Consider the following 22726-nt stretch of genomic DNA (forward strand, 5'->3'; position numbering starts at 1 on the left):
GCCCCCTCCCATCTCAAACAGCACCCAGGGGAGTTGAACCAGGAGCATGCACACGGCAGGCGAACACCTTAACCCCCATAGAGGGCTTGGAGAGCTTCCTTTGCCTCGGTTAATATATAGTAAAGCGGAACGCTTCAGGAGTAAGATATGATACTGCTCCTCCCTTCCTGGGGAAGGGATTTGAACCAGTACGTCTTCACGTCTTGGGTAAGTACCCAAGCCACAGGACTACTTTGCGGGTACACTTAGCTGCTGGCCCAATTCTAATTTAATATTTACTGAATGTGTCCTATCTTCAACAGAAAGGACTGAGGGAGACCCCTCATCCCCCTACCTCCTAGCCGGGCACTTAGGCCATTCACTTGAGAGGTAGGTGATCAATCAAGAGGGAGCATAAAGGGGTTCTGAAGTGGCACCTGCCCTCTTTTAGGAGAAAGCATCCAAACCACTGGACTACAGGGGTCTCACAGGGTGGTTGTGGCCCAGTGACTATTTAATCATTTAATGACAGTAGCCCACCTTCCATGGGAAATCCTGAGGGAGCCAGCCCCTTGCAATATCTCCTAGCTCAGCATTTAGGCCATTCACTTGAGGTAAGAGAGCAAGGTTGAAACCCCTTCTTAGCCAGCATAAAGGCAGATGTGAACCTGAAACCGCTACATTCAGGGCGTGCACCCAAACCAGTAGACTACACAGCACTGCGGATTTGTCACACTCACACATTAAAGAGGATACGACTCTCTAGGAGGTAACTATATTTCTGCCCATTGGTGCCTTTATAAATTAGGCCCGTTACTTTGAATGAATGGCGTGGACAGACCTGACTAGCCAAAGCGTTAATGAAGAACCCAGAAGTAGCGGAGTCAAGTCGCCCTTGCTCAGTATCACTGGCATGATTAGACGGTAGCTAACTGCAGCTTTTTCAGAGGCGGCAGCCTGTGTCTCACTGGTATTTTCACTGTGCTGCAGTATGAGCAAGCAGCTCTGGAGAACGTGGGCTACGGTTTGTTTGCTAAGAACAAAACAAGTGAGAAACTGCTACCAACAGTGGCTTCTTTGAGGTGGCACCTGAAACGTGCAAATTATCAGCTCACATGGAATCATGCAACAAGTTCAGTATGCTCAAGTGCTCCCTGTAATCCCCGGATGGGTGACAGACAGCACGGGTTGTCTCGTCCCTACCCTGGTGGTGGTGCTGCCTGCTCCGGAAGCCGCCCTGCCCTTTGCGCAGCGGGGCGGTGAGAATGCCCGTGCGACGAAGAGATGCGACTGCCGCAGGGAAGATTTGCTGTGCTCCCATGCACGCAGCTGTGACAGGGACGAGTGCAGCAGCAGAGTATCAAACTCAGCAGCGACTCTTCCGGGGGGCACAGAAATGTTTCAACTATCTGCATATTACTGAGACTATGTGAGTATAGTTTGAAGGGGTGCAGCATTAGACATTCAATAGCCCATCGTTAGAAGTAGGGGTTACATTGAGAGCACACGGCTATACTTTGTTATTCACATGATATATTCATACAAAACATTCCACAGCCCTTCTACAAAGAGTCATTACTGTTATATAAGGCGTTCACATGGATTGCTACTGAAATTACATATGTACCATGTGTGGTTTAGGCTTCTGTCTCTGGCCGAGCAGACAACATCAAAAATAGGTTTTATAATTAGGGGGTGGGGATCTTGTCATCTGCATAACTTAGTAAAAATAACAGACAGAAAAAATATCTCAAATCAGTCTATTCTACAAATAATGACAAATATTTTGATGTATTACATGGTACAAACAAGCTCTTACTGTTGTGTGACTACAGACTTTTGCTTTAACCAAAGGCAAAAAAGTGCAGGAACATGCATAAAACTGCTCACCTGGGGCTAAATGTTTCCCAAACTTTCCAAAACAGTACGATTTGTATTTAAAAAATGTCTGCCAATTTTGGTCAAAATTAAACTATGCATCTGAATTACGGCCCTTTTTGTGATTTTATGATTTTTTCAAATTTGATGCCCAGTCCCATTTAAACATTGTATGATCTAGAAAAACTGCACCACTTCCAGAATCTACCGCCACCTCAGTGATGACCTCAACAAATGTGCTTAACGTGGTAGCCGTGAAATTCTTCTATCTGATAAGTTACCCCTTACTGCTCGAAATGGGTGCGGGCTGGTAGACTACATGTCAGGAGCCAGAGTTTTACTGCACACCACTGTCTCTGAGTAGTGGATGAAGCAGCAACAGCTAGTGTCAAAGAGTTACTCTCCTTTGCTTTTGGAGGCCAAGCTGCATTAACTTGCTACATTTATTTTATAGATACTGAGCAGGGTGAAGTTACTTTCCCATTGGTCAGGCCTCCAGGAAGTGCTTTCATAAAGCTAAACTTATTAGACATCGGTATAAAAAGGGTTAAATCCAAATAACAGTTTGAAACCTGATTTACTGTTGCTTTTCCAGGAAAAGGTCTACTGTACAGGAGTAAGCATAAGGCTATTTAATTTTCGCAAGGGCCGCTGCTCTCCTCTCAGTGTTCTGGAACAAGGCTCGGATTAAACTCTTTACCTCAGTGGGGGAGAATTCGGCTGCAAGGGGCCCTTTGCCATCCGCCCATCTGGAAGAGAGGAAAAGGCAATCGTCGTTTTACTGAGCTATACAACTGCAGGTTAATACCAATATATATTTCTACAAAAGCTCTTCTGACCCCTTTAATGAAATCAATCCAGCTCTCTGGATCTTGCTCCCCACAACCAGTCCTACACTCCTGAATATTTCAACTATGCTTAGTTTACAAGAACAGTTCTAGCCTGCATAACTTCCTCTCACCCCAGTGATATGAAGTTTGGGTACTGTTACAACTAATTCTAGGGCAAAGAACCACTGCCTGCTCCAACAGCTTCAGATGTATCTGATTACCGACCCACTAACCACGTGTCCACTATTAAAATGGTCATATTTATAAAGCAACTGATGTAACAGCAGGACCTGCTCCTAGGAATTTTCACTATAGACAGGGCTCTCTCTACTTTGCATCTAGCTCAGAATAAACTTACAGCCTGCTCTGCCTGTATTTACTGGGTCCAACAAAGTCAGCATCTCTTGGGACTGCAAGACCTGGGGTGGAACCAGAGCATTCAGAAATATCTCCAGTTGTTCTGACAGCAGCTGTAAGTAGCTCACAGTACAGGCTGTGGCAGAGCTCTTTGATACAGGGGAGAAGTTGATTTTCCTCTTTGCTCTCCACACACTTTGGGCCTCAAAGTGAAGACTGCCGAAGACAGTAGGCAATCCACACCCCTCAAAGGTGCTTGTCGCGCAACTGTGGATGGGAACTGTCTGGTTCCAGACATCTACTGCCAGTTAGTGTTGCACTCAGAGATATTTTGGTCCAACCCTCATGTAAAATTCATGCGAGTCTCCCATGCCAGTCTAAAGGAGCAAGCCACAGCATTTTGAAGTTCAAACTGGCCACACAGGAAAGCCTGACTCTTTGGTATAATTGCAGTAAACAGCAAGTAGGCACAGATCACATCAAAAGTGATGGGCAGAGTGCCAAGGTGGCTGCAATGAGATACACAAGGCAGGCCTAAGGTTACGCTGATTTATGAGAGAATAGAGAGAAACATATTGGTTAGGTTTTACACTTTTCTTTGGGCATTGGGCAGCATTTTGTGGATAGTCACTTTCACTCCTCCCCTGCACAGTCCATCATTTTCCCATTTGGGTTGGTCTTTCGCAAAGAAAGAGGGAATATGCATAAAAATCACAAAAAAGAAAAAGGGGGGACTATTGGCAGGTGCAATATCCAAAACTAACTCGATTTCAAGCAGACAGCATTCCTTGAATTGAGAACACTGCAAGTTTGATGGCATTATCCATCAACTCCATACACTGTGAAAAAATTCCTGTGGGTATTAGAAGAAAGGAGACATCTACCGATCTACTATTTCTTGGAGATTGGCCTGCAGGATAATCATCAGCTCTTTGAACATCATCCATTTCTGCACATAGACTGGAACTTCCTCTTGGTATTTCTTATTTTTGTTCTCTTCCAGTAATGGAGTGAAAACCAGAGGTCCTTCTTCCAGCATGATCCTGCACAGGGAGTGCAATCTATCGGCGTCCTCGGCAGAGATATCCTGAAATCGCACAAACGGGGAGCACTGTTCAAAGGAACCATTAAGTATTTTCTCGTGCTTAGGGCAGAAAGTGACATGAAAAGACCAGAAAGCTTTGTGAAGATAAAACAGTGATCTGAACCATACTTAACATACCACATGAGACACTAGGTTTCTTCAGCTTCCTATCTGCCACTCTTCCTAGGCCAAGAGAACTTATTTATGAATGTGCGCATTTCAACAAGTTCTTGGCATCCACTCAGCACAGTATCTGTGTCTGCTTCAAAGAGCACATATGTCTTAACGGAATGCGGAACATCTTACTGAGAAGCAAGGAACATGATTATAAAGGCTTGAACACTTTATAGGGAAATCGCTCAGACTATGCCAGCCTAATAAATATAAGCTTTACATTTATTAGCAGACACAGCCATAGCAATCTTCCTGTAAAGAAGCTCATACAAAGAAGAGATGCATTATCGGTCTAATTCTCTGCAGGTATACTTGTGTACAGATCACAATTGGATCAGATGGATAAACACATTTCAGTCATTTGGTATGAAATGGTATTTCCTTTAAACAATTTAATATGCTCATTTTACTACTTGTCCCAGCATATCCTGCCAATCGCTTAACAGACATAGAATAGGGAAATACAAGAGAGAAAGAGGTAGAAACAACCAGATTATTTAAACAGAGCAAAATCTGGGACTGAGATCATGCACTCATTTCAGTATATGGTGCCTAGATAGGGTGAAGACAGATTAATGTATGGCCCCCGACCACTGCAGCAGGGAGCTGGGGCTCTCAGGGCTTCCAGGCTCCCTGCCACTGAGCAGGACTACCAGGTCAGCTGGCTCCCCAGCCTGCATGAGTTGGGCAGCCTGGAGAGCCAGCTGGCCTGGGAGTTTGGAAGCCCTGGGGTCCCCAGAGCCAGCAGACCCTAGGATTCATATCAGATTAACAGTTGCTATTCAGTAGCGGGCAACAGTGAAACGGACATGATTTATGTCCGTTTCACTGAGCAGCTGCTGGAGGTCCCAGAAGAATATTTCATTTTGGAATCCTGGTGTTTTTGATGTTTCTGAAACAAAAATTTTCAGTTTCCCTGGTTTGCAGGAAATTTCAAAATGACTAAAAGTGCTCTAAGCAATACTCAGATAAACCACCTCTGAAACTTTGCAAACACGTTACAAACTCCATCATCCCTACTACACTTTGCTAAGCCCTAGGGTGCACCACCCACTCAATTCAACACTAAAAGGTGAAATCCAGCTACTCCACTACAGTGAGTAGGAGCATTTCCATTGGCTTCGATGGTGCCAGGATTTCACCCTGTTTGTGTGCGTGGTCTCAGTTGGTTCTGGGTGATGGAAGCTTGAAGTATTTCTTTTGCACTGGATCCTAGATATCAGTGAAAGTCCAGAGTGCCCTGAAAGCTGGTTCTTGAAAGCTCATCTGTAACGTAAACAAGTGCCTTATTTAGAACTACATTTGATCCTTGGTATGCAGAGCACATACAATCACCCCTTACCTCTAGGGCAGTGATTCTATTAATGATCTCACTAAGTGCTGTGTTCAGTAAGGTCCCCATGGCCTTGCAGTAGATGTTGACCGGAAGCACATCTTGCCATACTTTGCCAAGTCTCTTTAGCTGGTGCAGTACCTGGAAGATAACAACTCCATCTTATCCAGAATCATAAACACAGATAGATGTTAAAGATGATAAGGTAATTACACAGTTATAAACTAGATTTCAAAAGCAGGAGAAGGCAATAAGGTATCATATTAAGAAAAAAACTAGTATTTTTAAGCTTGGATCTAGAAGTGGTCCCCGTGCAAAAAAAGCTCTTTTCCCTGAAAAATTTCAAACAACATGAAAATTTTACCAAAATCTTCTAATTTTTTGAGAAAGCAATTCAAATAAAAAAAACCCTTTCATGTTGAGTTGAAGTGAATGGAATCAAAACGAACATTTTTCAGCTTTTACAAAAGGGAAAGAAAGCAGGGAGAAGAAAAAACCCGTATCAAAAAAAGAAAAAAAACGTTGTTTCAATTCCACTGTATTTGAACGCCAAGCATTATATCTGCGCTAAGAATTCCTACTGCTACTAAAAGGGGAAAACCACACAGACACATTACACTCGGGTCTGTACAGCCCTTTGGCTGGCATCACTCACCTGCCTTGCTGCTTTGTTTGCTGCAGAATAGTTTTCCTCATTGTCCATATTGGAAAAATTCCTTGCACTTGACAATCTCTCCAGGAGCTCTCCTTTCTGCACACGCATCTGGGCCAGAAAACACTCCATTCCTGGAGGAGCAAACGAGAGGAGGAAGAAGTCATTTATTTCACAGCCTCAGATGATGTCCACATTAAATCTGATTTGCCTATTCCGAGACATTCAGCACTGGAATCATAAACCTGCCATAAAATTAGGATCAATTTTTACAAGACTAATACATTCGCCTTTTCCAGTTTCACAGAACAGCCAGATGGTACCATTCTGCCAGGCATACATTGTCCGTCACACAGGCAGGGAAGATGAAATTGCACCCATAACCCACCCACCCACAGTATGTGAGATCTCACACAAATCTGATTCCTACAATGCAAGATAAAATAAACAACTTGAAAATCTGAGCAGAAGCATTAACTATGGATTCCCTGCTTTTGTCAGATCAATACATTGAAAGTTTTTTCTGCATTTTGTTTCTTTGGCTTCTTACAACAATCTAGCAAATGTTCAGAACAGAGGACAGCAGGTTCCAGAGTGTCCATGTGAGCTTGGTGTCTGATTGTACAAAAAAATCATTCCTGGAACTGTGCATCATTATACAGAAAGGGACAATCAAAGGCTATCTTGCCAACTTGTGAAGTGGCAGAGGGCTCTACCAAACAGAGCAGCCTTCTCATCAAATGCAGGGGGTATAATATGTAATCTCAGAACAAGGATTCATACCACCAGTAGCCAAAGAAGAAGGCTGCTCTAATCAAACGAGGGCAGAACAGGAGACCACCCCTTAGCGTTACCGGAATGGCCACAGACCAAATGTTAGGATTCTGCACTCTGGGAATTCCTCTGTTATACCTCAAATGCTACCTGGAAGTTGGCAAAGACATACTCTGGCACAGCAACTTCCTTGCTGACAGCATCAGGGAACTGAAAATGTAAACCTGGGTACGCAAACTCCCACTGAAATCAACAGGATTAACAAATTACATTGGATATTGATGTAGAATAAACCATGTTATGACCAATATTACTCTGTGTAACATTAATCATACTCAGCACTTCTGTAGCACCTTTCTTCTAATGCTCTATAAAGCTTAATTAAGCCTCAGAGCTAGCCCCCATCTCCCATTGAGGCACTACCCCATTACACAGATAACAAAAATGAGGGACAAAGAAGTTAAGTGACTTGCTGAGGGTCACACAGTGCCAGGATTTCTAATTCCTAGTCCACTTCTTTTACCACCAAGTCACATTTAAATTATAAATCACTCAATTACAAATGCTGGGATGAGATGCTAGTCAGTATGTTTCAGTTTCAAAGGTAAAATTACCAAGTCTCCTAAAGCCAGGTACCAGATCTACGAAAGTAGCTGCTCCATCATACAGGATGTTGGTAAGGCGATATCGGAACTGATGCCCCAGGGTCAGCAAGTGGTGGGCAATGTACATACAGTTGTTGTGATGAATGGCAGCCAGCTGTGGTAATTTCTGAAGGTTCTCTCTACCCAAGGAAGGTGGAGGAAGAGAAGGGAAGAAATAAAGAGACTTTTTTAAAATCAGATCTGGGCCTCTAAAAATAAAATAAATATCCTGATATTGTTCTATACTTCAGAAATGCTCAAGAGGTCAGACACTCAATAGGCAAGAGGCTACCTCCACTCTTAGATCAATGCTGATGCTAACTAATCAAAAGCAACATGCATCATGGGGGACAGTTAGCGAGAATAAAAGCATGTGGCCTCTTGACTCTCACACACCATGGAAACTACATGTTGAGAGGGTAGCACAACATCATTTCCTTTGTAGACCTGGTCTCGGCATAGCTATGATGTTCAGGGGGGTGAGGGTGAAAAGTCCACACCCCTGAGCGGCGTAGTTAAGTTGCCCTCAGTCCTTATGTTGACAGCACTAGGTTGAATTCTTCCGTCACCCTAGCTACCGCCTCTCAAGGAGGTGGATTACCCAGGCCAACAGGAGAACCCCTCCCATCGGGCAGACAGCGTCCACACTGAAGCACTGCAGCGACACAGGTCTGCTGTAGTGTTTTCAGTGTAGTCATGCCCACACTCTAGCCATGTCTAGATTCAAATGATAGTTAATGTGAAGACTTAGAAGCAGGAAAGCCATTTGATGATAGCAGGAAGGTGAAATCAAGGGAGGCGACAAGAAACTCTCACCAGTGTCAAAAGGAGAGGAAAGCACTGGGTTGTGGCAGGGCCCGCCAGAGCTAAGGGTCCTCAAATCCAGTTGTAGCCTTGGATTTTAACCCTTTCCTACCACTGCTTTTCCCCAAGGAAAAGACACCAGCAGATGGGGGCAGGGAAACACATCCTGGAACAGTCTTACAAGCCACACTTGGGTTGAAAGGCTATGGGCAGTGTCCATAGCAAGGCTTGGAATGAAGTTTCCAACCCAACTGTAACATGAGCTGCATACAAACCATTTCCATGTAGGGGTTAGCCTAAAAAATTGTTGCTTAAATTGTGCTAACAGATACCAATCCACCAGTCCACAAAGAAGTACTCGACTAAGCTACCTTTGGCCATGTCTGGTGACAGCTGACAAAAGCTGTTCTACCAGGCTTGATAATGCTTTAGCGGTAGCTAGCACTGACTGTGTTCCAGCATACACAGGGTCCAGAAGGGATATAAATAGTTTATTCACATTAATGAAACACACAAAAAACAGTTTCCCTTTGTTGTAAGATTGCAGACAGTCAAAGATTCTCCAGTGGCCCTATTAATGAAAAGCCCTATATAAAAGCTATGTATTATTATTATATGAGGGGGTTTTAAAAGAGATGGAGTGCTGTTTTTCCAAAGGGAGAAGGGAGTATCCGTCCACCAAACCAAAGATCACCCAGGACAAGCACAGGAGTATTATACATTAGGAGTATTATACATAAATAGCTTGGCTCCTCCCCCCCAAAGCAGGCCCCTGTGTAACACTCACTCACTTACTTGTGGTAAATTGGCACGACGTCATAGAACAAATGGAAGATATTTCGCACCGAGTAAAAGAGCTGTATACAACTGCAAGGCAAACAAAGTTCATGTTAACAATCTTCTAGTTGGAACTAATGCATGCAGCAAGCAGCGCATTCTTAATCCAGTGCTGAAAGGAGAAAGAATTCAATGGCTGTGTTTTGGACCCTGACATCAAACATAACCAGCAGAGACTAAGGGATGATTTTCAGAAGTGCCTAAGTAACTTAGCAGCACAAGTTTCCACTGGAAGGCAATTGGGCGTCGTGTTCCAGGTGTAATTCCCAGCGTGGAGAGGCACATCTGGGCTGGCGCTGATCAAGTTAGCATGCTAAAAATAGCAGTGCAGCCAGAGCTGCACAGATGACAGGATGGGCTAGCCGTTCCCATATGAGACTCTGGGTACATGCTCGGGCGGCTTGCCTGTCCCACTGTGGCCACCCTGCTCTTTTTAGCGCACTAACTCGATCAGAACTCAAGCCAGACTGGAAATCACACTCTGAGCGCCAGTGTAGACACACCCAGAGACACTTCCGAAAACCGTACCTGAGGCTGCAAAGAGGAGATGACCGAGATGCTTGGTCAAGGCAGATATGGTAAACCCCTGGCCCTCACTAGCTCTGCCTTTCCACTTGGAGACCTAGCTGCATATTGAATAGGAAGAGCAGTCACCAAAAACTTTGGGGCTCCAACCTCATTCACCATGGTGTCCTGCTGCACCTGCAGTTCCTCTATATTCATGCGCTAAGGTCCAATGAATGCCACTCTCTCCACAACGCGCATTGCAAAGGACACACACACTGCTGAAAGCACGGTTCATTCTGGAACTGCAGACAGCCATTTGCCATGTGTTTTCTTCCTCACGGGTAGGGGGAAAAGAACCTCCACTAACATAATAATCACGGCACAGGGAATAGCGAGGGGCACACATTTTTGTGAATAGCAACTATTATTACTATCAAATATTTGTGTTACGGTCGCGAACAGGAGCCCCCCTTCATGGACCAATGTGCTAGGCAGTGTGCAATCTACCCCCAGAGCACAGGCTTTTACAGACCTGTTCTGAAAGCAAATACAGTCTGTAAGCCACAGGCAGCATCCTGGAAATCTTACCAAGGCTTCCCCCAAGCTCTCTGGTAAGCCTGTCACATCGAGGCTGAGCAGCTGGCATTGCTTGCACTCCTGAGAGTTTTGCAATGCTACCCAAGGAAGACCTACAAGATAGAGGCCAACTCCAGAACCACAGACCACATGTCAGGAATGAGACCTCTGAAATCCATCTTTAACCAGGGAGACAGCATTTCCCCTCCGAACACACACACACACACACACACACACAAGCCTGAAAAATTAACACTCTGCTGTTGCAGAATGGTGGGCACTCTGTACGCAATCCTCCCTCCCCAACCAGAGCCACAGTCTCCAGTTATCAGGCCAGACAAATACAGCCTTGGACACTTGGCTCCTCGAAATCCCTGCCTAATGCACAACTCAGGTTCTTTGTTTTCACTCGGGTGATGATGTGGTAAGAAAACAGGCAGCTCACCCTCACCGGCAATGACACTCTAACACCTTGTCTTGGCTGGGAAAAAAGTCCTTTTCACTAATTGTCAGCTAACAAATGGTAAGATTTTAGCATGGACAAGGCACCGGTTTTTATCCTGATCTGCTAACATGATTGAAAACTACGAACTGCATTGTCCACACTAGCATTTTACCATGTTAGCTAAATAAAGCCCATCTCAACACACCCTTAGAGGCCATCACCACTAGATGTTGTGCCACCAGGGCACTGCAAGGAAGGCTGCATGGCAGCTGTTCCTGTTTGCTGGATTAATCTGGGGATTCAGTCTCCAACTGGCAAATATGCAGCTTTCATTAACAATTTCACCTTGATTATTTTTACGTGAATTACATTTTCTGCCCGTTCTAGTGTTGGTGCCTGTAATCAGGTGTCCTGATACCAAGAGCGTCCCTTGGGCTTTACCCACCAATTCAGAATTCTTACCACTGATCTGTGCTGGTTGTAGCCTCCAACAGGGTCTGATACGCCAACTCCATTAATTTCTCCACAGATACACTGATGTGGCAGGTAGGCAGAGAGAATGTGTGCTGGCTCAGTTTGGTCTCATTCTCCAAATTTATCAGCTTGTTGTGCAGCATTTTGGAGGCTTTTTGCATTTTTAAATTATCACCTGCCCCAGGGTCAGGCAGTTTTGGTATCGCTACCGAGGAATCAGGTGTGATCTAAGGAGGAAACAAGAGGCACACATCACAACTTAGTTCCCAGAGAACGGAGACAGCATAAGGCAGTTTAACAGTGAATTACAAAGACCCTATGTGCAAAAAGAACAGGAGTACTTGTGGCACCTTAGAGACTAACACACACACCAGGCTGTGAATTCCACGGGACTCCACGGGAGCTAGTCTAAGGGGCTCACAAATGTATATGGCATGATAACAGCTGAATGTGTGATGCATACTAGGCAACTATCTCATTCTTAAGCACCATCTAAAGGATCTTTTCTCTTTACATTTCTATTAGCTGTCATGATCCTCAGAAAACCAGCTAAGGCTTTCTGAGGAAGGCTTCATTCCATTATTTAAAAAATCATATTCAGCTTGTTAGTTAGAATATCAGCCCTATAGAAAATGCACTTGAGGGCTACCCAAAGCTTTAAGGAGCAACCATTTCCTGCAGAGTTCACACAAATAACAAAAACAAACCAATCCTCTATAAAAACCAGACTCAGTGTTTTTAAGCTGTTCCCCTTCAACAGCTAGATGGTTTCTTAGAAATACGCATTGTAAATTGTGATCTCTAGCACCTTTACAGTGTTGTGTATTTCTGAGGTCATCAACTTTCTGGCTGCCACGATCACGTCCTGGCATTTTTTGTTAGCAAAGTGGGAATTGACATTGCGGGCGTATTTCAGTAAGTCCGTGGCATCTCCTTTTAAAAACCCCATGTTCTTCAAGCTTTTTTCAAATTCCTCCGTGGAGTTAATCACCTGAGAAGAGAGTTAAACACAAACCATTTCCACACTCTTATGGATTGTGAGTTGTAATAACCAAGAGGCAGGATCAAAAGCAGCTGGACATTCTCCAGACATTCTTCAACAGAAGGCACAGAGTGGGTGCAAAGGAAGTACAAGGGTAGGAAATGCTCTAGGTTACAGCTTTGGATCTGGTTCCAGTCAGTAATGACCCCAAACTGTGACCACCTGACAGCCCTGCGGTGGCCCTGTTTCAGTTGAACATGTGTCCAGAACAAAAATAGTACAGTGGACACTAACTGTCCGCCCTGTGCTGGCAATCTCAACCACAGTGCCAAGGAGTGAATGAAACTGAAAAGAGAGGGGCTCCCTGCAGACAAGCGGCATGGGAGAAGCTTTGCTGCTACCTGCTCTGCTGGGGAAAAGACTCCAGGTGTCAGTCTGGCACCTTTCACCAGACTAGGGCCCAGCATCGCAAAGGTATTTAGGTGCCTAACTCCCATTGATTTCTACAGGAGTTAGGCACTAAATACCATTTGTGAACTGGGACTAAGTTCTATTTTATTTATTTAGGTTTAAAATAATAAAGACCCTTGCCCAGGGCTTTAAGAGCTGTAACACAATTAATCATACAGTAAACACAATTCAATTAAATTTCAGCAGCACTGAAATAATTTCCACAGGAACTTGGCTTGTCAGCCAGCTACCAATCTTCCTCATCATCTAGGAAGTATGCCTTCAGCAGCATGCCCTGCAAGTCAACAGATTTGGTCAACTTTGGACGATGGAGGGAGTAAGTCCCAGCCCTCACTGCCACCCTCTCTTCTTTATAACGAGAGTGTTTGTGGTGATTGCAGCTTGTTTAGCAAAAGCAAGAGGTCTGAGGCTAGTTCGAGCTGCTGTTCAGACTCAGGGCTGCTATCTTTAACTGCATCTGATTGATTTCTATGCTAGGATACAGAAGAGAGCAAAATACGTAGTAAAAACATTGCACCATTACTGGCACTGCAGGAATATGAGACACTGCTTAAGGCAGAGACGGACTTTGAAAGTTCCTATTGAAAGCAGAGGATAAAGATCAGAGACAATTCCCGTTATTGTAGAATCTGCCTTTCCAGGCTTTACGTTGCATGGATTTTAAATGTCTTGAGTCCTACCTCGACGTACTGCTCTAGTTTGCTGCTGTTTGCTGGAATTGAGTACACCAGACATTCCTGAATGAGGCAGCCAGATACCTCCTCCCAAACCATGTCACCCAGCATCTTTGCCAATACCACTTTGGAGTCCTTGTCATTTTCCCCACACTCATCGAGAGACACATCTGGATTCAAAAGAAAGAACATAAATGGGTTTTTAAATATGGTCCAGGGGGCAGACCTCTTGACCCCTTCCATACCCCACTGAGAGCTCAGAACAGGAACTGTCAATGGTTCCATTTCATCTGATGTTCTCTGGTCTCGGGCCACGTACAGGAATTCCCTGCCTCCTGAGTCACTAACAGATTTTTAATGTAGACTGAACCTGTGTTCCCATGGAGTTTGTTCAGTGCCTGGAATGTGCCCCATTCACTCTTCGTGAAGAGATCCTCCACCATGACTAGTCCTCTATGGAATTTTGCGTAGATTGTATCATGCATTTCAAGCTTTTTTCCTCAAGTTCCCCAGAGCTTCTCACAAAGCAATGATCTAGTCATACTGGTCATCTGAGAACAACTCTTTCTACAGAGAAATAAAGCATTTCTTAGATCCTCTACAAGCTAAGTACTCTTTGTTCTTCATTTTCATGGTATTGGTTTCTCCTGAATGCTCAGAGTCACTGCAGATGCTGTCACTCAAACCCCACTTTCTCATTTCAATGCTGCTGGCTCCTTCCTCAAAGAGACCACGAAATTAAACTAGTCTTCAAGAAGTGACTCCTCGTTCAGGAATTCCCATCTTCTGGTAGTATAAATGCCCTCCCCATACCCCACACACTTCTCACGAAAAGAGGAGGTAAGACGGTCTGCAAAGCCACCAGGAGGAAGCACAACAGAGCTGGATAGATGAAAGGGTCCCAAAGGAGAGGGAACCAAGCGCAGTTTTGCAGTGTTCAAAGCTGCCCAAGCGTTGCAAAGCCTCACTGAGCTATAGCAGAACCTCCCAGGCACTGCTACGGGGAGCAGTGGCGCCCTGGCGGAAACCAGTGCTGTTTTCCTGCTAACCGTTCCAAGTGGCCTCCACAACAGTTCGACGAGCCAGCCGTGGAGAGCAGCATCGCACACTAATTTCAGGGGATGAACTACTTACTCAACAAGTGTGTGTGAAGAACTTCAAGCACCAGCGAGATCTTGCCAAAAACCTCTATTGGGGATGGATGCTCCAGATTAGGCTCCGCAGACTCAAAGTGCAAGACGACTGTGTCAGGCTGCTCCTCCAGCAGGGGCCGAAGGGAGGGGTAAGAAATCAGTGGCTTGAGGATGTACTTCAGCAGTAACTGGCCTGACAAAGGGAGAGAAAGATAATCTTCAGCAGCCATATGCAGTCAAGTAGGCTCTTTGCTCCAGCAGTGGACTAGCTATGACCAGCACCTCGGTTTTAGGATTGCTCAAATTCAGGTCGAGGAACATTCCCCTGGGGTAGCTGTAAAATCAGGAGTGTTCTTGAGGCAGAGTGTTTGGTTTAAGCATGTTATATTCATATAAATACAACTGGGGACTCAGACATAGAGCCTACGATTTTATAAATCAAATGATAAACTATTTACAAAACCAGCCATGTGAAACTGTATGCTGGCAACTGGCAGAGCTCGCAAATTGCTTTACTACAACCTGCGATTATAATCACCTGCAACAGCCTGAAATTAACGCCTGGCTCTGTGCCAGGGAGGGGACTACAACCAGAAAACAGTTTTCAACATGAGCCCATCGAGCCACAAAACCACAGATCAAAATGAAGTAATAAAACAACTTGACAGGGAGGGATAAATAATTCAGGGCAGTTCCACATTAATAGGAGTCATGGGAAGAGGAAAGTGTAACAAGGGAAGGGTTGAATTATCTGACCAAGGGCTAGGCCATTAACAAAATGCCTCCCTCTTCCCACATTCTGTTCCTTATTTTGCACTGACAATGGAACCCAGTCCCACGCTGGCAGATTCTTGAAACAAATTCACTATTTAACAGCAGGTCTCTCTACAGCTCATTTTAATGGGACACAAAGGCCTGTCTTACCAAAAAGTTTAAGCCTGGTGTGCAGTTCTCCAAGGACAGCAAATGCCTGGAGCACAGAAGCAACAGGTGGTCCAGCGATCTGATCTTCCTTCAATGGCATGGTGCATAAATGCAACTCCGTCTGCATCACCGTCTCTGCACTGCTGATTTCTAAGAGAGCATAGCCATCTCCATTACAATGCAAACTGGGCTAGAGAGGAGCTGACAGTCTACAGGACTTCTTGGATGGGCACTAAAACAAAACATTAAGCTCTCCTTTCTTTACCTCATTTCCCTGACCATAAGTCAGGGAGATCTCAAGAGTGGCTGGGATCTAGTGTCCCGCTCCTGGTTCCCATATAATGATCAGCCCTTGCCGGCCTTGGGAGTTGGCACCGGAATCGTTATCTCCTGAATAGCGGCATATTGCAAACTGCTTGTGTTGGTCTTTTACACAGGTCTTGATACAATTTCCCCATTTCAATTTCTATGCAAATTTAAGATGTAAAGAACATTTTGGCCCTAATGACTTTTCCTCCTCCAATATAAACTCAACTGAGGCATGAGCTTGTTTTTTTAAATGAGGAATTTCTGTGGTACAGAGGGTACTGAGATACATACATTTGGGCACTGGCTATGTGTCAGTTGCTTACCCTCTTCCTAACTATCTAAAGCAGCTTGGCAAAATTCTGCTCACCTGAAGTCAAATATCATTAGTGTGTTCATAGTCGTCATGGTAAGAGTGGGTGAGTCTATTTTAATGCCTGGACTGGTAAGTTTTCATGATGAATTTGTAAGGCTGAGCTAAAGCAATCTGGATTTCCTGACATGCTCAAGGAGCTACAGTTATATACAAGAAAATGAAACTGAAGTCACTTGAAAGATCTAACTGAAGTGGGTCTCCAAGGAGGAGAACTTCCTCAGAAAACCGAATTGGAAAAATCCTTCTGCATCAGACATGCTGCACCCACACAGCTCGCTCTGAACAGAGACGCTAACATGTGGATATGGACGGGGTATTCTTACATGGAACAGAGGAAGCTGTAACACCCCACAGGTGTTAAAGAATCAGTATCACTTCAGACATAGTTTCAATTACCAGCAGTTTTCCATTTCAATTACCTGTGCAACAATCTGGCAAACTAAGCCCAATTTCTACCATAAATAGGTCAGAGGAAACTTATCCTTTCTATTTTATTCCTCACCATAACTACACTTTTTCATTCAAAACAGCACTTTGTTATTCCTTCATTGCCTCCTCACCCTGGGACTAGAGCGGGCTCCAAGGAACAGGAGAAAGGGGGTGTAACCTGCCAAACGAGTCTATGCTGGGTGAGCATGTTCATCTTGACGAAAGATTTCAGAAGCCTCACCCAGCTAATGGGCCAAGTCAGTTTCTCAGTAACGCACAACCTGATACTGTCCAAGCTCGTTTCCTCAGGAGCAGATGAGCAGCACATAAAATATGGGGAAATCCTAAAACCTCTCAGGTTTTGCATCATGGCTGAGAAAGGAGCTAGAGGCGGAGAACTCTCTGGGCTTCTCTGTATCACTCACTAGGAAATACTGCTGTATGCGCCAGAAGAAACAATTCAAGTAAATTTTAAGAGCCACTGAATGAATCAAGCTGCCTGTGATAGCTCCAAACCACCCCCATACGGTGTGAAATTCAAAGAGCACTGCCTCCAGTCAATCCTTCTCACGTAGGAATATGCCACTGGCCGGAAGGGCTAGCTGAATCCATCCTAGCTCACCTATGTTAACTAACTTCCTAGCTCTGAAGAGGTTTTCAAGCCAGGATCATTTCTGTCACTGAACCAAACTAAGATGTTCAGCACCTTTTGACGGAGGCAGCTTCCACAAAACCATTTGCCGCCACTCTTCTCCCAGGTGATAGAGCATGTTCTGTGTCTGCACCGTCAGCTCCGTCCCTAGTGCTTTCAGAACCTTCAGCTCAAAGCCTTTGCGGGATTCTAGCATTTTCAGACTACTTCGTGCCTAGCAATAAGAGGACGACAGTTATGCACAGAGCACGGGCACCAGGCAAATTGATCCGATGGCATGCAAGTGCTAACATAAGGGAATCACGGGATATTTATTGATGATATTCATAAGAGATATAATTACATATACTTGAGAAGCTTGTTACTACCTTTTCCAGATGGCGAGCTGCTGCAACATACTTCTTTTCCAGTAATGCAGTGCTATATTCTTTAATAGCTGTATCAAACTGAAAGAGTTAAATATAAGTTAAATAAAACAAATACAAGGTACTACACTCAGGAAGGAATAATCAGTTGCACAAATACAAAATGGGATATTACTGTCAAGGAAGGAGTACTGTGGAAAGGGAGTACTGTGGGGGTTATAGTGGATCAGAAACGAAATATGAGTCAACAATGTAACACTGTTGCAAATAAAAAGTGAACATTATTCTGGGATGTATTAGCAGGAGTGTTGTAAGCAAGACACGAGAAGTAATTCTTCCACTCTACTCAACCCTGATAAGGCCTCAACTGGAGTACTGTGTCCAGTTCAGGACACTACACTTTAGGAAAGATGTGGACAATTTGGAGAAAAACAAAAAAAAATAATTAAAGGTCAATAAACCATGATCAATGAGAAAAGATTGAAAAAAAACCACCCCTGGATTTGGTTAGTCTGGAGAAGAGAAGGCTGAGGAGGGACAGGACAAGAAGCAATGGGCTTAAATTGCAGCAAGGGAGATTTAGGTTAGGCATTAGGAAAAAGTTCCTAACTGTAAAGGTAGTTAAGCACTGGAACAAATTACCTAGGAAGATTGTGAAATCTGTCACTGGAGGTTTTTAAGAACAGTTTGGACATATCTGGGATGGTCTAGATAATACTTGGTCCCGCCTCAGTGCAGGGAACTGGATGAGATGACCTAGTGAAGTCCCCTCCAGTCCTACATTGCTATGATTTTATAATCACACACAAAATAAGTTTCAGCTCTAAGATTACAGAGCACTTTCTAAAATCATGACATGAATAGCGATAGAAGAGTCATGATTATTTATTCACTCTGGAGACCTAGGAAGATGTCAGTGAAAAAAAAAATACAGAAACACATAGCAATCTGAAGCCATTTCCCCAGCCTCCTTCCTCACCTCTTGTAGCTGTTTCAGCACACTCAGAACCAACGAGTCTCGCTCCAGCTGCTGCTTCAATTCAGTAAATTCTGCAACGGCCACATTCAGGTCTTGCTGGACCTAGAACAGCAGCACAGACCTCAAGCCTTGAGCAGTTCATTTACAGTAACCAAAGGCGATGAGAGCCATTTCTATTTCAAAAGTAACACCGACATGACAACACCAGCATGCTGCCTGACACATACGTACCCCCCAAAGTTACAGCCAACACCTAAGGTTATTCTAACTGAAAGACATTAGAAGGGAAAAGCTTCTATTTCCCCATTGTATTTACCTAGTGCATTTGACTGCATGCTCATCTCCTGCATTGTTTGTACCTTAAATACTGCAGCACTAGGAAGTTGAAGCTGAAATTCACTACAGACAAGTGTAACTGATGTCATTGATTGTTACTGTATACCTTAAGAAACATAAATTAAATACACAGCAACAAATAAACAGAGACAAGTAAAGTGGATGTTTAAGATTCTTTCACTTTTAACATAGCATAATTAGTATCAGATGTAAAAGTTATTTTCACATTGTATGATTTTTGAGTTGATCATGCTCCTCTGCGAAGAAAAAAAATCCAGATTTATATCCCACCTGCATTAGAGCCTTTCTAACTTACATTTCAAAGCCAGAGTGGCAAAGCAGAGGACAGCGAAGAGAATTAGTCCAGGAGTATAGAAAGGACGACACACACAAAAAATATAAACAGGTCAATTGCCACAGGAAGCTGGGAAAGGACAGACTTGCAATCAATATACAGAAAATCTGAGCTCAATTCCCAGCTCCGCACAGAATCTTCCTGTGACCTTGGCCAAGTAATTCCACTTATTTGTGCCTCAGTTTCCCCATCAGCAAAATAAGAATGATTCCTCCCTATCTCAATGCAGGGAGGTTTACAGGATAAATACATTAATATACATGAGGGGCTCTGAAACTACTGTGATGAGCACCACGGAAAACCATTCAGCAACATAATTAACGAAAAAGCTACAGCCCGCCCTTTATTTATATCCCAGGTCTGACACATCATAAATTGGTATGTTTCAGTCAAGGGCACCCTTTATAAGAGGCGGAGATTCATCCTGGAATCCTTAGCCAAGATCTTTCTTTCCCCCTCCCCTGCCTTCCTGTGCAGCATGCTCATGGCTGCATATCAGTGGAGTTGTATTGCTTTGATGAAAGCTGCTAGATACAGATGAAGCGAAACTGCTGCTGTGTCACCTCATTTTCGATCCTGGATTTCAGAAGGTCGATGTTGCTGGACAAACTGTCCACCTGTGACACCAAGTCCTCAGCGCTCTGCATGCTCGGGAGGAACTCGTTATACTTCTTGTTAATCATGTTGCAGACTTCGCCCTAGGAAGAAGGGATGGACTCAGGATCAGAAAAACAAACACCCATAGGGTTGCCAACTCTGACTGAAGCTATTCTGGGAGATATTTTTTTCCAACATGATGTAATGTCATTTTCTTAAAATACCCTATTAAAAGCTCCCAGATTTCTTTCAATAGTCACCAGGAGATTGATACCGATTCTGGGAGACTCCAATCCTGGAGGGTTGGCAACCCTAAACACCCACAGAGAGAAACCCCAAAGCTGTGACCACAGGGCCAAAGCCTCCCACCCCCATCACAGCCCTCTCTGCAACCCTACACTGTTGAGATGGGCAGAATGATTTCGCAGTTAGCGGGACAAAGGCAAGTAGCTCAAAGGGAACGTCTCACAGGCCAAGGTGGGAGCAGCACAGATCCCCCAACACTACAGCCTGCAAACATTGGCAGGAAAAGCACCCCACCATCCAGATCCTCATGCACCGCCCCTCAGCGTTACCCACCCCCTAATGCCTGGTGCCCCGACACTCCAGTGTCACCACCACCATACTCACACCCTGTCCCTTCCCTTCTCTGGACCCCCCCGACAGCCTTTCTATCCCTCCTTAATTTACTCCCCAACTCCCCCCTCCCACGATCCCACAATCATCCCCTACCTCCAGCACTCCCTCTCCCCCTGGAGTCCCCTTCTCTTCTCCCCCCTTCCCAGCACCCCTACTCTGCCCCTATCAACACACACATACACACACCGGGGTCCCCCCCATATTCCAGCCCCCAGATTGCTCCTGCCCCCCCTGGGGTTCCCCCCCACACCCAGCCCCCCTGGATCCCCCCTCTGCCCCCCCGGGTCCCCCCCAGCCCCCCTGGATCCCCCCTCTGCCCCCCGGGTCCCCCCCAGTCCCCCTGGATCCCCCCACACCCAGCCCCCCTGGATCCCCCCTCTGCGCCCCGGGTCCCCCCCAGCCCCCCTGGATCCCCTCTCTGCCCCCCCCGAGTCCCCCCACACCCAGTCCCCCTGGATCCCCTTCTGCCCCCCGGGTCCCCCCCAGTCCCCCGGATCCCCTCTCTGCCCCCCCGGGTCCCCCCTCTGCCCCCCGGGGTCCCCCCCGATCACCCTCCCGGCCCCACCTTCAGCTCCTCCACCCGGCGGGAGAGCCGGGCGATCCGAGTGCCCAGATCCTCCTTCTCCAGCCGGCCCGAGTGCGCCAGCACCGCAGCCACCAGCGAGGGGGACGGGGCGGCCATGGGGACGCAGCGCCCGGTCACAGACCCCCTGCCACCTCCGCATCAGCAGCCCGCCAGCGCGCGGCACCACGGGGAAAACGAGTCCGCCCGCCCCCTACTCCGGGACTCCAATACCCATGAATGTCTCTCAGGCGGCCCGGACGGGACTACAACTCCCAGAGTGCACCACGCAGAGCGGGCCTACGAGCTCCGGCGTGGGACATACCGATTCAGAACGTTTCGCTCTTTCCCCCCCTCTTTCTATTGGTCCGCAGCCGCCGAGCGAGGGAACGAGCCCTCCCGTCTGATTGGGCCGCTGCCGCGGGGCGGGGAATATAAACCGGGAGACCCGAGCCCGGCGCCCCTCGGCCGGGAGGAGCCGCCCCCGGGCCGCGCATGGCAGGCGGTAAGGGCGGGCGGTGCCGCGGGCCAGATGTGGCTCGAACGCGGGAGCAGCCCAGAGGCGGCGGTAAGGGGCGGCGGCTCGGGAGCAGGACCTGGTCCGGGGGGGCTCGGGCAGGGGAGCTGGGCTGGGGCCGCGGCGGGGGGGCCGGCGGCTCGGGGAGGGCCCTGGGCTGGTGCCATAGCGGGGCGCGGCGGCTCGGGGTGGGGGGCCCTGGGCTGGGGCCGCCGCGGCGGCTGGGGGGGGCCGGGGGTTGGGGCCGCCGCGGCGGCTGGGGGGGGCCGGGGGTTGGGGCCGCCGCGGCGGCTGGGGGGGGCCGGGGGTTGGGGCCGCCGCGGCGGCTGGGGGGGGCCGGGGGTTGGGGCCGCCGCGGCGGCTGGGGGGGGCCGGGGGTTGGGGCCGCCGCGGCGGCTGGGGGGGGCCGGGGGTTGGGGCCGCCGCGGCGGCTGGGGGGGGCCGGGGGTTGGGGCCGCCGCGGCGGCTGGGGGGGGCCGGGGGTTGGGGCCGCCGCGGCGGCTGGGGGGGGCCGGGGGTTGGGGCCGCCGCGGCGGCTGGGGGGGGCCGGGGGTTGGGGCCGCCGCGGCGGCTGGGGGGGGCCGGGGGTTGGGGCCGCCGCGGCGGCTGGGGGGGGCCGGGGGTTGGGGCCGCCGCGGCGGCTGGGGGGGGCCGGGGGTTGGGGCCGCCGCGGCGGCTGGGGGGGGCCGGGGGTTGGGGCCGCCGCGGCGGCTGGGGGGGGCCGGGGGTTGGGGCCGCCGCGGCGGCTGGGGGGGGCCGGGGGTTGGGGCCGCCGCGGCGGCTGGGGGGGCCCTGGGCTGGGGCCGCCGCGGCGGCTGGGGGGGGGGGGGGGTTGGGGCCCTGGGCTGGGGCCGCCGCGGCGGCTGGGGGGGGGGGGGGGTTGGGGCCCTGGGCTGGGGCCGCCGCGGCGGCTGGGGGGGGGGGGGGGTTGGGGCCCTGGGCTGGGGCCGCCGCGGCGGCTGGGGGGGGGGGGGGGGGGGGGGTTGGGGCCCTGGGCTGGGGCCGCCGCGGCGGCTGGGGGGGGGGGGGGGGGGGGGTTGGGGCCCTGGGCTGGGGCCGCCGCGGCGGCTGCGGGGGGGGG

General features: G+C 47.7%; 1 protein-coding gene across 1 annotated transcript; it reads right to left on the reverse strand.

Annotated features, from left to right (window-relative positions):
- Window positions 1–1725: 1725 nt before the first annotated feature.
- On the reverse strand, window positions 1726–21324 carry ZW10 (zw10 kinetochore protein). The gene is made up of 16 exons (XM_048827431.2): window positions 21132–21324; window positions 19894–20028; window positions 18640–18741; window positions 17664–17741; window positions 17350–17509; window positions 15533–15682; window positions 14610–14801; window positions 13482–13645; window positions 12157–12339; window positions 11337–11575; window positions 9305–9376; window positions 7676–7845; window positions 6291–6421; window positions 5645–5776; window positions 3929–4131; window positions 1726–2606 (listed from the first exon to the last, which is right to left on the reverse strand). The coding sequence occupies exons 1-16, from the start codon at window positions 21246–21248 to the stop codon at window positions 2486–2488; spliced, it is 2349 nt and encodes a 782-aa protein (XP_048683388.1). The 5' UTR covers window positions 21249–21324; the 3' UTR covers window positions 1726–2485.
- Window positions 21325–22726: the final 1402 nt, after the last annotated feature.

The sequence above is a fragment of the Caretta caretta genome, chromosome 22, assembly GCF_965140235.1.
Source record: "Caretta caretta isolate rCarCar2 chromosome 22, rCarCar1.hap1, whole genome shotgun sequence".
In the NCBI taxonomy this organism is placed as follows: Eukaryota; Metazoa; Chordata; order Testudines; family Cheloniidae; genus Caretta; species Caretta caretta.

Coding starts and splice junctions, on each gene's coding strand:
- ZW10 (XM_048827431.2), bottom strand. CDS start 21,248: ATGGCCGCCCCGTCCCCCTCGCTGGTGGCTGCGGTGCTGGCGCACTCG. Junction 11,576..12,156: donor AAATACACAACACTGTAAAG/GTGCTAGAGATC, acceptor TTTCCTCCTTAG/ATCACACCTGATTCCTCGGT. Junction 2,607..3,928: donor CTCCAAGAAATAGTAGATCG/GTAGATGTCTCC, acceptor CCTCTCTTCCAG/ATGGGCGGATGGCAAAGGGC.